At 35.7% G+C, this 12,927-nt stretch overlaps 1 protein-coding gene across 1 annotated transcript in view; it reads right to left on the reverse strand.

Annotated features, from left to right (window-relative positions):
- Positions 1 to 12,927, reverse strand: part of LOC140229882 (uncharacterized) — a 62,121-nt gene that overhangs the window by 41,425 nt on the left and 7,769 nt on the right. The window contains exon 2 of the mRNA XM_072310088.1: positions 3,982 to 4,048. Within this exon, the coding sequence (XP_072166189.1) occupies positions 3,982 to 4,036 (55 nt within the window). The 5' untranslated portion in view covers positions 4,037 to 4,048. The remainder of the gene's footprint in view (positions 1 to 3,981; positions 4,049 to 12,927) is intronic.

Below are 12,927 nucleotides of genomic sequence, written 5' to 3' on the forward strand. Positions count from 1 at the left end.
CGCCCTCACTCTTTATTGCCAGTAACTCTTGTGTGTGTGTCTGTGTGTGCGTGTATAGGTATGTGTGTGTACAGCAAGCGAAGACAAGCGACTATTGTTGTTTTGTTTAGCAATAAAAGTAGATATGGGGATAGGGTGATTATAATGTATTAAAACAAACAATTACAAATTATGTTCCTTCAATGTAACACTAATTTATGATATCTTAGGTTACTGCCTGCAGCTGTTTTGCTATGCTGTCTATTTGTATGTGCACTTTGTGTAATTAAGCACGCCATTATTGATGAGTAAGAGCACGTTGATCAAAGAAGAACTTTAGTTGTCTTTGCAACTGATTGACAAATTGCCCTGCATCGACGTAAATAAGCACTGAATTGATCAGTGTTTTAGTAGTAGCCATGATAAAAAATCATGGGCGTACAAACTCGAGCGGGATTCGAACCACGACCTCCTGATCACCGGACAGGCGTCATATCCACTAGACCACCGACCTTTCGCCCGACAGCTGTGTTGGTTCTAATCCTTATAGCGTGCAGCGGGTACTGCGTAATTATTCAAATTCATGAAATTCTTCCGTCGAGATGCTTTCATTGCAACTGATTGACAAATTGCCTATTTGTCAATCAGTTGCAATGAAAGCATCTCGACGGAAGAATGTCATGAATTTAGTTGTCTTGTAAGACTTACTGTGTAGGCGTATGTAGAATTTTATATTACTTTTGTACTTAGTATGAATTGGCATAAATATGTCTCTTCCGATTAAGTGAAAATTATTCAGCAGCACAAGTGAGAAGTATATAGCTACCTTAAGTTTCTTTTTTATGTTCATTTCACTGCTAATATACGACGTTGATATCAAACACAATTATTTTCTAAGTAAAAAAGTTGCAAACATACATTTGTCACTTTTTTTGTGTGTGTGCGGTGGTCCGCATCAAGACCAAATACAAATAGATTCAAAAATAGTAGTTGTCATCAAGTGAGGATGTAAGGTTCTACGTATTTACGACGAACATGATAATATCTCAGCTTTCTTCCCTCAACTCATGTGAATTTCAAAGACAAAACGCGAACGTGACAAAATCAATTTAACGCACACATCTATGCTCAAAGCTCAAGGTGATTATAATATGATGATGACACATATAGTACAACATTTCCCCTATGGTCTATATTGAGACTGAAATCATCCACATTAGTTATGTCATTTTGATTATCTTTATTCATCAAAACTTATAATTTTCATAAAAGTTTTTAGATCCATCTGTGAGTAAAATCACAACGTACAATTAAAATCCACACCATTCTTTTGAAAAGAACATCGACAAACTGACATTGTCTAAATCAAATAACATTTGTCAGTGAGCTATTTAAACTCCATGCAATTATTAACCACTATAAGATTGGGTTTTCTTGTTGAACGAGAACTTTGCTATTTGTACTCTATCACCCGACTTTGGAATACATGTAGTACAACACACTATGTATGTTAAAGGGATAGTACAGTATTGGTGGAGATGAGGATTGGGCTTTTAACTTTTTGCAAGATGGCAAGAAAACACTTACGAGTACATAGCATACCATTTTTAAGAGGAATTTAAAGTTTATTCGATGAAAATCTAGTTTGGAATGACTGAAACATCAAAAAAAAAAAAGTAAAACAAAGCGATCGTAATAAAGTGTGGGTCCCACACTTTATTAGAATCGCTCTTTGTTGGATATCTCCAATTTTCATCAAATAAACGTTGAATTCCTTAAATATAGAATTACATGCTCTTTCATATTTCATAAGATGTTTCTCATAATCTCACCAAATATTGTTAGAAACCTGAAATTAGGTCTCAACCAAAATTATACGATCCCTTTAAGGCTAATAGGTCTACATAAATACACGAGCACACCCCAATACATTCACACACACATAAACACACAGTCGCACACATTAAGAAACAGCATTTTAATGCTTTCTCACACAGTTCATCTTAGCAGTGATAGTTGAAGCAATGAAAAGAAGTGCATTTACGTATGAGTAAAGACCTGAAAAAAAAAAGATGAAATTTACTTTGTGTAGTTGCCAATGAACCCTTCCGAACTATGTATATTGGACAGTGTGCCTAAACTTACGTCGATTTCCATGTCAATCATTAATCAAGCCTCACAGAGTTAATGACGAAATAATAATTTATCTGTTTGTGATATATATGTGAAACGTTCACAAGGTGTTACACTAAACTACATCAACAAGCATCATAATAACTACGAAGTTCTCAAAACTTATTCAAGTGTTTCTCTGCGTGAACCTAAATTCTGAAAGTATGTCATGGATCGTATTTGTTTTCATCAAAATAATCACACAATTGATAATCATTTCAAAACTTGTTAGCGTGTGACATGCTCTTGCCCCTAGAGAATTTCACTTTTTATTTAATTTCCCATGTTCTAGCTTTCGCAAACTTTCCAAATCCTGCCACGCCTGAAAAAAAAAATATAATAAAAAGTTGGCACTTTCCCAAGAAGCTTATTTGTTTCATAATTAAAAAGCAAAATGAGAGTAGTTTGAACACGTAATGAAAGATTTTTTTTTCATTTTTTTTTTCATGCATGGACACGCAAACTCCCTGTCACACACACGAACACACATACATACAAACATGAACGTATTATCGACATGAAGCAATTTTCAAATGAGCTCGTGCACTGTCTTGAAGGAATTTATCCTTTCATTTGCATTTCACACTCACAGACACTGATTGTTGTTGTTACATGATTAGTTATTCAGCAATTGAAAACAATAACTACACGTAAAATACATCTAATCATGATGATAATGGAACATCGGTTAAAGTAGATACTTTTGTTAATAAATGAAGAGTTTGTTTGCAAAAACCGATAAGTCAATTTTTGAAGATTTTGAGGTAAGGTTTCTGTCAAAAAGTACAAAATAATACCTTTTAATTGATATATTGCTCACAACATATTAATGTATATTTTTGAAGTTATGGTCAAAAGAAGCAAAATGTTCTTATTATTCTCTTTATTTTTCATGACCTTTAATCGCAAATATGTTCATTTGGCAAATATGGACTTATCGGTTTTTACAAACAAACTCTTCAAATGCAATAGGTAGATTATTCGATGATATCTTCTCTGCAGGATCACCCCCCCCCCTCACCATTTGTATTTTTTTTAATCAGCCGGACTTTCATTTCTGATAAAATGATAACGATCATGACGGTGATGATACTACTACGAATAATAATAATAATATAATTAAATTATAATTAAAATAGACCAATCAAAAGGAAGTGGGCATGTTCCGAAACGTCGTAAAATAAGAACACTCATTTCCCAGTAAATTGCAGGACCACTGTTAATACGAATGAAACGCACTACTAAAACAGCACTCATTCGTCCGACCCCATTTGGGCCTCCTCCTGATAAATGCTAACAAGCAGGCAGCAAGTTCCGATCTGGGATACGAATACTTCAGCCAATCGTGCTAACTTATGTTCATTAATCACACAGGTATGATTGTAGAGGCGTACAGTAGGGAGTGTAGGAAATGAAGAGAGAGAGAGAGAGAGAGAGGCAGAGAAAAAAACCCCGATATATTTATATATATGTACATACATACATTTATATATCCCTCTCTCTTTGTCACACACACATACACACACACATACACACACACACATGCACACCTTTAACAATCACGTATTTTCTTTATGGAGTGAACGCTTGCGTGACACATTAGGCACTGCTAGGAAGAGTTAATATATGGGTTACATCTCATGTACTTGACTCATTTATTCCTCAAACAGGGCAGCGAAAGTGGGGGTGGGGGTGGGAATGCTGATAAATGAAAAACCTTCTGTTTCCGGGAGGGGATACACATGCCCACACTGGACGGTGAATCTAGGCACACTGGCAACACTCAATGGAGTTCCATTATTCGTTAAGGGGTGGGGTGGGATGACTCACCGTTTGAGAGGCCGCCGCCACACAGTAGCATCACTGAAATCAGAAGGAGCATCATATTGGCGAATTCCTATACAGTGGGGAGACAAGTACAAGAATAACAACATTGAGAAACATGTTAAATAGAATAAAGGTGCGTTTCAATCAATCCGTAGCGGTATAAGATGAGCGTTGAGCATAAACATTAATAAGCCCATGAGCGTCTAGTCTGCTGGGAACAGACCGTAATGAGGGCTGTCCATAGCCAAGCCCCTGAGAGAGAGTTGTGCTTTGATACACGAAAACTTGCTATCCTGGGCAAAGATAACTATATTGATGTCATCATGATATATCTGGTGTTATCCCCTAATTCATCATAGCAGGAATGACAGCATTATACCCCGCCGCACAAAAAGTAAGCAGTTAATTGAATGAAGGATTTGAATAAAACAACAATAAATAAGCGCCAATAATGAAATTATTAAATTATGGAATAGGTAAATTTCAGTTTGGAGACATTCAACATTCAGTTACTAGGAAAATAATATACAAAATATAATAAGATGTAATAACACAAACACACAGGTAACAATGTAGGGCATACATAGTATTCAGGTGATATACATGTTTAATACTACGTTGAAACGGAAAAAGAAAATATTGAAATAATGATAACAATAATGATATTACTACTAGTAGTAACTATGATATTAATTATCATCATCATCATTGTCATCATATTATCATGATCATCATTATAAAAAAGTGTCTAGAAATATTTTTTTTTTCTTTGCAAATGTAATTGCCCTCTAAAATAGGAAATCTACTTCAGAACATTATCAATTTATGAAAGAGAGCAAAAAAAAAAAAAAAAATCCCTTCAGGACAGTGCAAATTATGTTCAAAATTAAATAATAAGGAGATGATATGCTGAAATTTCAAATGTCATATCTTCATTTATTCATTTTTTGTTTCATTCGAAAAGAGAAAATTATTTTCTCTTTGTTTGGAGAGATTCGTTTTTGGAGTTAATGCCTAAAAGGGAGAATTGAATGACCGAGTGTAGAAGGTCGTGGGGTTACATCGTTTAATAACGGAGCTGGAATGAGAACCTCATGTAAGTCAACGATGACATTATGCAAAAAAAAAAAAATACAACATATACGAATAAATGAATGAATGAATGAATGAATGAATAAATAAAAAAATACATAAATAAATAAATAAATAAATAAATATACATCATGTATTCTATAAGTGACTGTGCATCGTAAAGGCAACAAAAAGTCGCGAGCAATGATTTTGTGGGAGGACAGAAAATAAATGAAATCGGTCAGCCTAATCAATCTTGAGTTTTTCATATCTTTATAAAGAACTGAACAAATCTTCTGTTGCATTATGAGAAAGTTTGGGATCATAAAACAAACAAGAAAGTGTGTTTTTAGAAGTTTTTCTTGAATCTTTTTTGAAAGAATAGTGTTATTAGGTGTGCCTTTATAAAGAGTCCCTTTTCATTTCTCCAAAAACCCTGTACACATTCTTTACTTCCAACTTTTGTAACTGCATAAAGAAAGATGCTACTTCTCTGAAAGTTGGTATCAATCATTGACAAAAAGTCTTAGTAAAGAATGCTCAAATCTAGTTTTATCTGATAATCCCTTCATTCTTGTTGATCCAGTCTTTACATGTTGTTTTGTCCCTTTCATCACACAGCTAGGCCCTAGCACGGCTTGGTAAAGATTAAGCAAATTAGACCCTATACTTCAGAGCCTCTTTTCTCAGTTCACAGTCTTCCGATTGGCTTTTTTTCCAATATCAAGAGTTAATAGTAAGGTCAGGAAAGTACAATTATATCTAGTTGTACGTTACTCTGAAGGTTAAAAGTTTCCATTTGTGGAATCTGCTCTTGACTGAAATCAAATGTCTGGCGACTTTTTTTTTATTGGGTTTGTGATGCAGGGTCAGATATATATACATATATATCATGACAAGACAGTCACAAATTTACTTGGCCACATAACTAATGGCTGAAGCCTAGAAGTCATGACGTCATTACCATTCATTGTTTTGTCTTTGCTTAACCCTTTCTGTGTCAATGCATCGAAAATGCACGACTTTCATACACAAACCAATGGACAGGAAAAAAAAAGAGGCACACAAAGGTTCCATGTCTAAAGTGTGCCGTATTCCTCTCTTTTACAAACTCGTTCTTTGCCCCCCCCCCCCCATCTCAACCTACACATACTACACTGACTTCTTGTCCTGACAACTACAGTACGCTGGTATGTAGCACAACAATTCATATCAAGTTGCAGACGGCCTCTAAAAGGCTATGATCCCAATCGGCCGTGATAAGGCAAAGGAACGTAACTCAAAATTTGGGCATTTTGAGTTATGAGCATATGGCTCCTAAATAAAATGCGCTCTTTTAAATGGTGAAAGTCTCAATTCTCAAATGTTTACCATTTCAGAGATAAAAAGCGTATCTTACACACCTTTTTCACAACTTTGCCGTTTCCAGCTAGGCAAAACAACGTAACCTGAGATACGTATAGAAATGACAAAGAAAGCATTTTCGCTGTTACGGCAAATGAACGTATGTTTACATACACTGTTTTTTCATGGTGGTTTCTCAAGAAAAAAGAAGGAAATTGCGACGCCAAAAGAACGTATGTCATCATACAGCGCTTTGCTGTGTAAAATCAGGGCCATGCGCGCTACAGTCAGCACGGCAAAACAACGTATCAACATCGTGGCCATCACAACACACGCTGCACTGCATAACTCTATGTGTTAGACCTACGGCTACGTGCTGCAGGTCCATTTCAGCCGCGGCAGTGAGTGTATTGTAGTGCCGCCGCTGCTGCCGCACCGCTTTCTTGCTTGCGACAACAGCTTAAGCAGAGTTACACCGACTGGTTGACTGGCAGGCAAGCTTTGCTGCAGTGTGAACCATGAAGTCATGCCCATTGTTCTGTTTTGCAGTCATGGAATGGATATTCTCCTGAACAGCTAATGCTACCACAAAGAAAATCAGCGGTAACACCGGTAAGTTTTATGGGTTTTTGTCAGGTCTAAGTTTGATCTAGCCCGACCAGACGCCGTGCGAAGTACGGCGATTGGGCTGTACAGACTGGACGACAGTACGCTTTGCTAGTAGGGTCCAGTACCTTCGATAATAGTTTTCACTAAGATTTAAGAACTCGATGAGTAAAAAAAAAAATAAACAAAAAACACAGCAAGCTATGAAAATAAAGAGCAAACTTAGAGCTATGAGTATGACAGCCTTTCCTTTCGGTGGGCTTGCCAAAACGTGGCTCATTGGTGTGATTGTGGTTGTGGTTCTACTAATGTACGCGTTATGTAAATGTAGGATACTTGTAGTAGTACTACTACTAGTGGTCTAGTAGAAGTAGTGACTCTCAAAAGAAATTTACCTATGCGCAAATACATTGAGTGGACCCTAATATACTGTTATGATCATCGACTAGACGTCTTCTACCTCAAATTCAGTTTTCGTCTAAAAATCTAAAAAAGTTACAGCTTTATAGTAAGCAGTGATAGTTTCGACTTCAAGCTAATGACAATAAAGCTTGATACTGATGAATTCCATTTAGTCTTCAGTGGCAACATGAACTGATGGAAGACGATATGTTCTAATAATGACATTAACATCATTACTTTAGTAAGAAAAGTAAGGACAACAAAATTTGTTGTCAGTACTTGTGTTTAGGCAAAGATGTAGCCAAACATTATTTAATAATGTTTGGGCTACATCTTTGGTTAAACACAAGTACTGAAGTAGTCTTAGATCTTGTTTGTTATTTCTTGAAAGAATGAAGAATGTGATTGTGGTGTTTTCATACATACAGGAATTTATCCACTTAAAATAAGCCTAAAAAAATAAAGTCATATTAAATGGTACTCTGTACCTGCTAACTATGGAAGCCTGATTTATCTTTTTTCTTTTTTCTTTTGTATTCTTGGTGCAATTTTAGTCAGCTGTACATATTCTTTAAAACATTTATTTTTTTTTTCATTTCGATTAAAAAAAAATGCATTGTAGCCATGGTAGATCCTATACATGTTATACGTTCCACCCCTCCCCATAACAATGTTGAGGGCAAAAGCTCATGGAATTCAAATATCTATTCTTAAGTTACGTGGTTTTAAATACTATGGAAAGTTCAAATATTCAGACCCAATCGTCTACTTTAGATGATATTAACATTCGTGTTGAAATACATATTTGCATGTCTCTCTTTGCAGTGTCCACACCAACCGCCAGCCTAGACCAGCACAGAAAAGGAATGCAGTGTATCAAGTACAATAAAAGGTACAAGTTGAATAATCACATATTAATTCATACAACAAAAGTAGAAGAAGGGGGAAGAAATGAATCCCACCTTTGTCATTATCACTGGCGACACAAGCCGGCATTTGGAAAAATCAGAAAAGAAAAAAAAATAAAAGACGCCAAAATCCATGATGATGACTCTCTGATAATTTGAGAATACCACATTTCACAGTTCATTCCTTAGCAATGAAAAAAAAAAGTAATATGAAATGAAAACTGACGAAATAGTCACCATTCTCTCTCAAAAATAAACACACAGCCTTGTATATCCTCAAGGGGTATTTGTATGATGTTGAATAATATATATTGTGAGTGTATTTCGATATTAAATACTCATTCTCATTTCCTTTGCTTTTTTTTTTGGAGGGGAAGGGGGTCTGTGAGAGAGGATTTGTTACACACAATCATGTCTAATGAAGAATTTAATCACATGATATAACTAAAGCAGAGTTGAAATTCACTGTCTTTTACGGAAAGAGTGCCTTATTTTGTGTTAATTATTCTCTTCCATTTCTTTTACATTTTCCTGCAGTGGTCTACCGAGCAGTTCGAAAGCAGAGAAAAGAGCAACTATACAGATTTCAGAACAGCTGTGCACGCCCGTCAGAATCTCATGAAAGATGGAGTGGATTGTGCACTAGATCAGTCAACTCTAGAAGAAAAATAATAACACTCGGATTGTTTATATAGGATCAGGTAAATCTTTCACAGTTAGATTAAGAACTCGCAAAACTCAACTGTGAAGTGTTATTGACTATTCTCACGTTATGAAGGCACAAGAAAGATTTTTTTTTAATATATTGATATGAAATTAAAGGTTCTATTTCGAAAAAAAATATATATATAATGAGGGCTTATTGCCCTTTGAAATGATGACTATCAACTTTAGGTAAAACTATCACTTGTTCATATCAAATATTGTTGTAAATGCTTGCCCTCAAAATCAATATCATGTCGATTGAAACATGTCAACTTATTTCAGAAAACCAGGGAAATAGTAACCTTATTTCCTGCAAAATTTTCATATCTTATTTTGAGCCTAATCCCTCCGGGAGCTCTCAGACAACGCAGATGTAAATTGCAGCACAGCAAATCGCTGTTGTGATGAGACGTTTATTGAAATGTGTTTAAAGTGAATACTGTTGCAAATTTTCCCTTCGTTTAAGCTGCCTAATAATTGTTCTTTACCCAAGTATTTACTTCTTACTACACTTGATCTTCAACAACAGTAAGGATTAAAAATGTTATGTGTGCTATTTACAATTTGTAATTTGTAGATGTTCTGATCTTCCAAGGTAAAAATTGATGCGAAGGTCTGATATGGTAATAGTATAACTAATCTCCAGAAAAAAACAACAACAACAATTATGTTCTGTTGAAAATTTTGTTCCCAGGGTTTTGTTCAACTGTGGTACGTATGTAAGCTAATAACTTTACTCGGGAAGTAAATGACATTTTTTTTTTCTATTTCTAATTAACCATCATGATAATGTTTAGTTACTGCTGATTTGCTTTCAATGTGATAAAAGCATAATGGCATACCAAACTCTCTCTTAAATTTTAAGAAGAAAGCGAAGATATCTATGTCATATTTTTAGAACTTGCAAATAATCGAATGATTTTTGTAATGCTGTTATCTTTGAGAAACAGATGTACACACATTTTTCCCTATAAACCTTTCAGAAGATGTAAATCAGTCTCTGCATCTACATTTCTGTCATGTCTTTCTCAAAGTTATTCTACTGAGAGAATGTTTGCAACTCTGACAAGTCTGAGGTGTGTGTGTGTGTGTGTGTTTTGTGTGTTTTTGTACTTGCTTGGTTGTGTGTGTGCGTGTGTGTGTGGTCAAGTTACACCTAAAAACATTAAAACCTGGATTCATGCATTGTTATTATTGTTGTTATTCAAAGAATTGAGGCATATTATCATTAGAAGTTTTAACCTTACGGATACAATTCATGCTATCAACCAAACATTAACAACTTATAACGATAAACAAAGTACACAATATCATTCTTTCTGTTCAAATCCTTTCATCTCAATGGAACGTGTATAAATAAATAAATCAAAGAAAAGATAGAAATTAAAATAGGAGTCTCAATATCAACACATTAAATGCGTGTATGTCTCTTTGAAACGAAGTGTATGTACAGATGTCTATACAATTTTTTTAATACCCATTTTATTTTATTTTTTTGCCAGTTCTTAAACAGTCCATTTTACAGACTTTACCCAAACTCGTACTTTAGTTGTCGATATTAATCCAAATCCATGTTTTTGTTAAAACAACATGAATGATAAACCAAATATAATATGTTCCCAATGAAAAATCTTACATCAAGGGATAAAAAACATACACTTAAAGATAATAAAAAAGAATGGACATCTCAATAAACTATAAACTGTAAATGCAAATAAAGCAAAAAAAAAAAATGAAAGGTAATTGGTAGATAACAACTAATTACATTTTAGCACATACTCGGTAAGTTTTCAGAAAAAAAAACATGAATGTTCTCTTGCATCGATAATTTTGCAAGCTACTGTGTTTTACTATTCTTAACATATATTTAAACACATATAACGGGACTTTTATTATCCAGTTAACAAAATTGTCAAATAAACAAATGATAGAGATTGTTGCATTGAGTCGGTATACGTCATTCTGCCTAATTACATTGATGAAAGGGTTAAGGCGCAGATATTTGTAAGTCGAGATACGTTCTTTTGGCATACTAAAGTGGCTTCGCGGGAGAATGCTTACGCGCCGTAAGTCAGGATACGTTCTTTTGCCTAATTGATATGTTGCCGCGTGAGGATTCTCGCACAACGTAAGTAAGGATACGCTCTTTTGGCAAACTAGAATTACTCATAAGCACAGTGCTGTGATTCGCTAAAATGCTGTATCTATTGTAAACATGGCAATTACTCTAAAACGGGAAGTCCTATTTTACTGAAATTTTATCGAGATATTCTTTATTAATGCCTAAGAAACTTCGCTGCTTCAAAAGTGTTTTACTCTTATGACGGAAAAATGGGAACCAATTGAATTTTCAAACTCGTTTTTCTCAGAACATGATATTCTGAGTTACGTTGTTTTGCCTTATTACGGCCGCAATGACCCTGCGAGGACAGAAACCGGAGCGGGGAAAAAAAATGCCGAGAGGTCGCGTTCCCGATCTGCGTGCAGGTCGCGCAAACTTGACCTCCTTGCTCGCCTCTTGTTGTTGTTGCTTATTTTTCCCCTGCTACTTGGAATTTCAGCAGTAGCCTTGCTCCCTGTATACTATCACTATGTTGGTACTTTGCGAGTATGGGGCGCCAAGTGTCACATGGTTCCTTTCGTCACCAAAATCTAATCAGTCATTTTCTAGAAGAAATGTTCATTTCGTTACGAAATGAACACTTCGTAAGGAAAAGTGTCATTTCGTCGACGAAATGATTAATTCCGTAACGAAACGGACAATGCGACACTTCGCGCACCATATGTGAGCACCTTGGACCCGCAGATACCAACCCAGCACCTGTAATCCGAGTCGTACGTCTGCGTGTCACGCATCAGTGTTTATCTTGGAATCAAACCAGAGCTCAGTATGACGCTGTCAACTCACCCCCTTTAAACCTAGCAAGCTCTAAATGCCAGAGATGCGGAATATAGACGGGTTATGGGTATTACTAATCAAAGAGCGTTGTGAAAATGTTAACGCTATGAAGCCATCACCAATATGATAATTGCTCGCGGAGCGAACCGTTCCATTGGAATAAGAGTCGAAATACAGGACATTATATAAGGTAATATCCCTCTCAAGGGAATACACCCTCTTTACGCTTTGTAGATCACTGATCCTAATGACCTAATGACGAATGATATTCTAGGCTGATGCAAATCATGAGATATTAATATGTGTGAAGTGTTGTCCAGTGGTGCTTCGAATTCAGTTTTCATCTTGAGCGAGAACTGGTGGTTCACTATGAGCTGTTCCCTGCAGCAAACGACCTGAGATGATTTGCATCCATTTTTTATGAGGCAGTTTGCCTCTCCGCCTCTATCTCATTAGGTTAATTCGACGAGAACATCAGTCAAATTTGAAGGTACAACGATTGTCGCACTGAAATTAAACACAATATTAAAGTGTTCCCGAGTGCTTTACTGTGAAGTTATCAAAGACATTTTTTTTTTTTTCATTTGCTGATGAAAGGAAAATCCAGCTCTAGCGCTTCAAACCAGGTGTAAAATGTGACTTAGGGATAGATAGCAACAACCAACGTAAGAGTTTTGTGTTTCACTATTTGGCAAATGTGTACTGTATTTCACGTTTCTACCCATGCCTTGGCGACCTTTCCTGAAAACCAAATTGTAGACCACTTGCTTTCGTTTCTCTTCATTTCGTTTTTTATCTGTAGTTTGTTATCCTTCCTGTTCCGTTCCTCCTTTCGTCCTTGTCCTTGTCATAGTCCTTTCTTTCTGTTTGTTTCGCCCGACGTCATAATATCATTTTGTTCTCATACTTGACGTCCTTGACGAACCTTGAGATGCCCTCATCTTCTAGAGTAATTCATAAAATTTACAGGCTGAGCTTCTCCAGTAAATTGCTCTTTTTATAACGGTTATAAAA

The sequence above is a fragment of the Diadema setosum genome, chromosome 6, assembly GCF_964275005.1.
Source record: "Diadema setosum chromosome 6, eeDiaSeto1, whole genome shotgun sequence".
In the NCBI taxonomy this organism is placed as follows: Eukaryota; Metazoa; Echinodermata; class Echinoidea; order Diadematoida; family Diadematidae; genus Diadema; species Diadema setosum.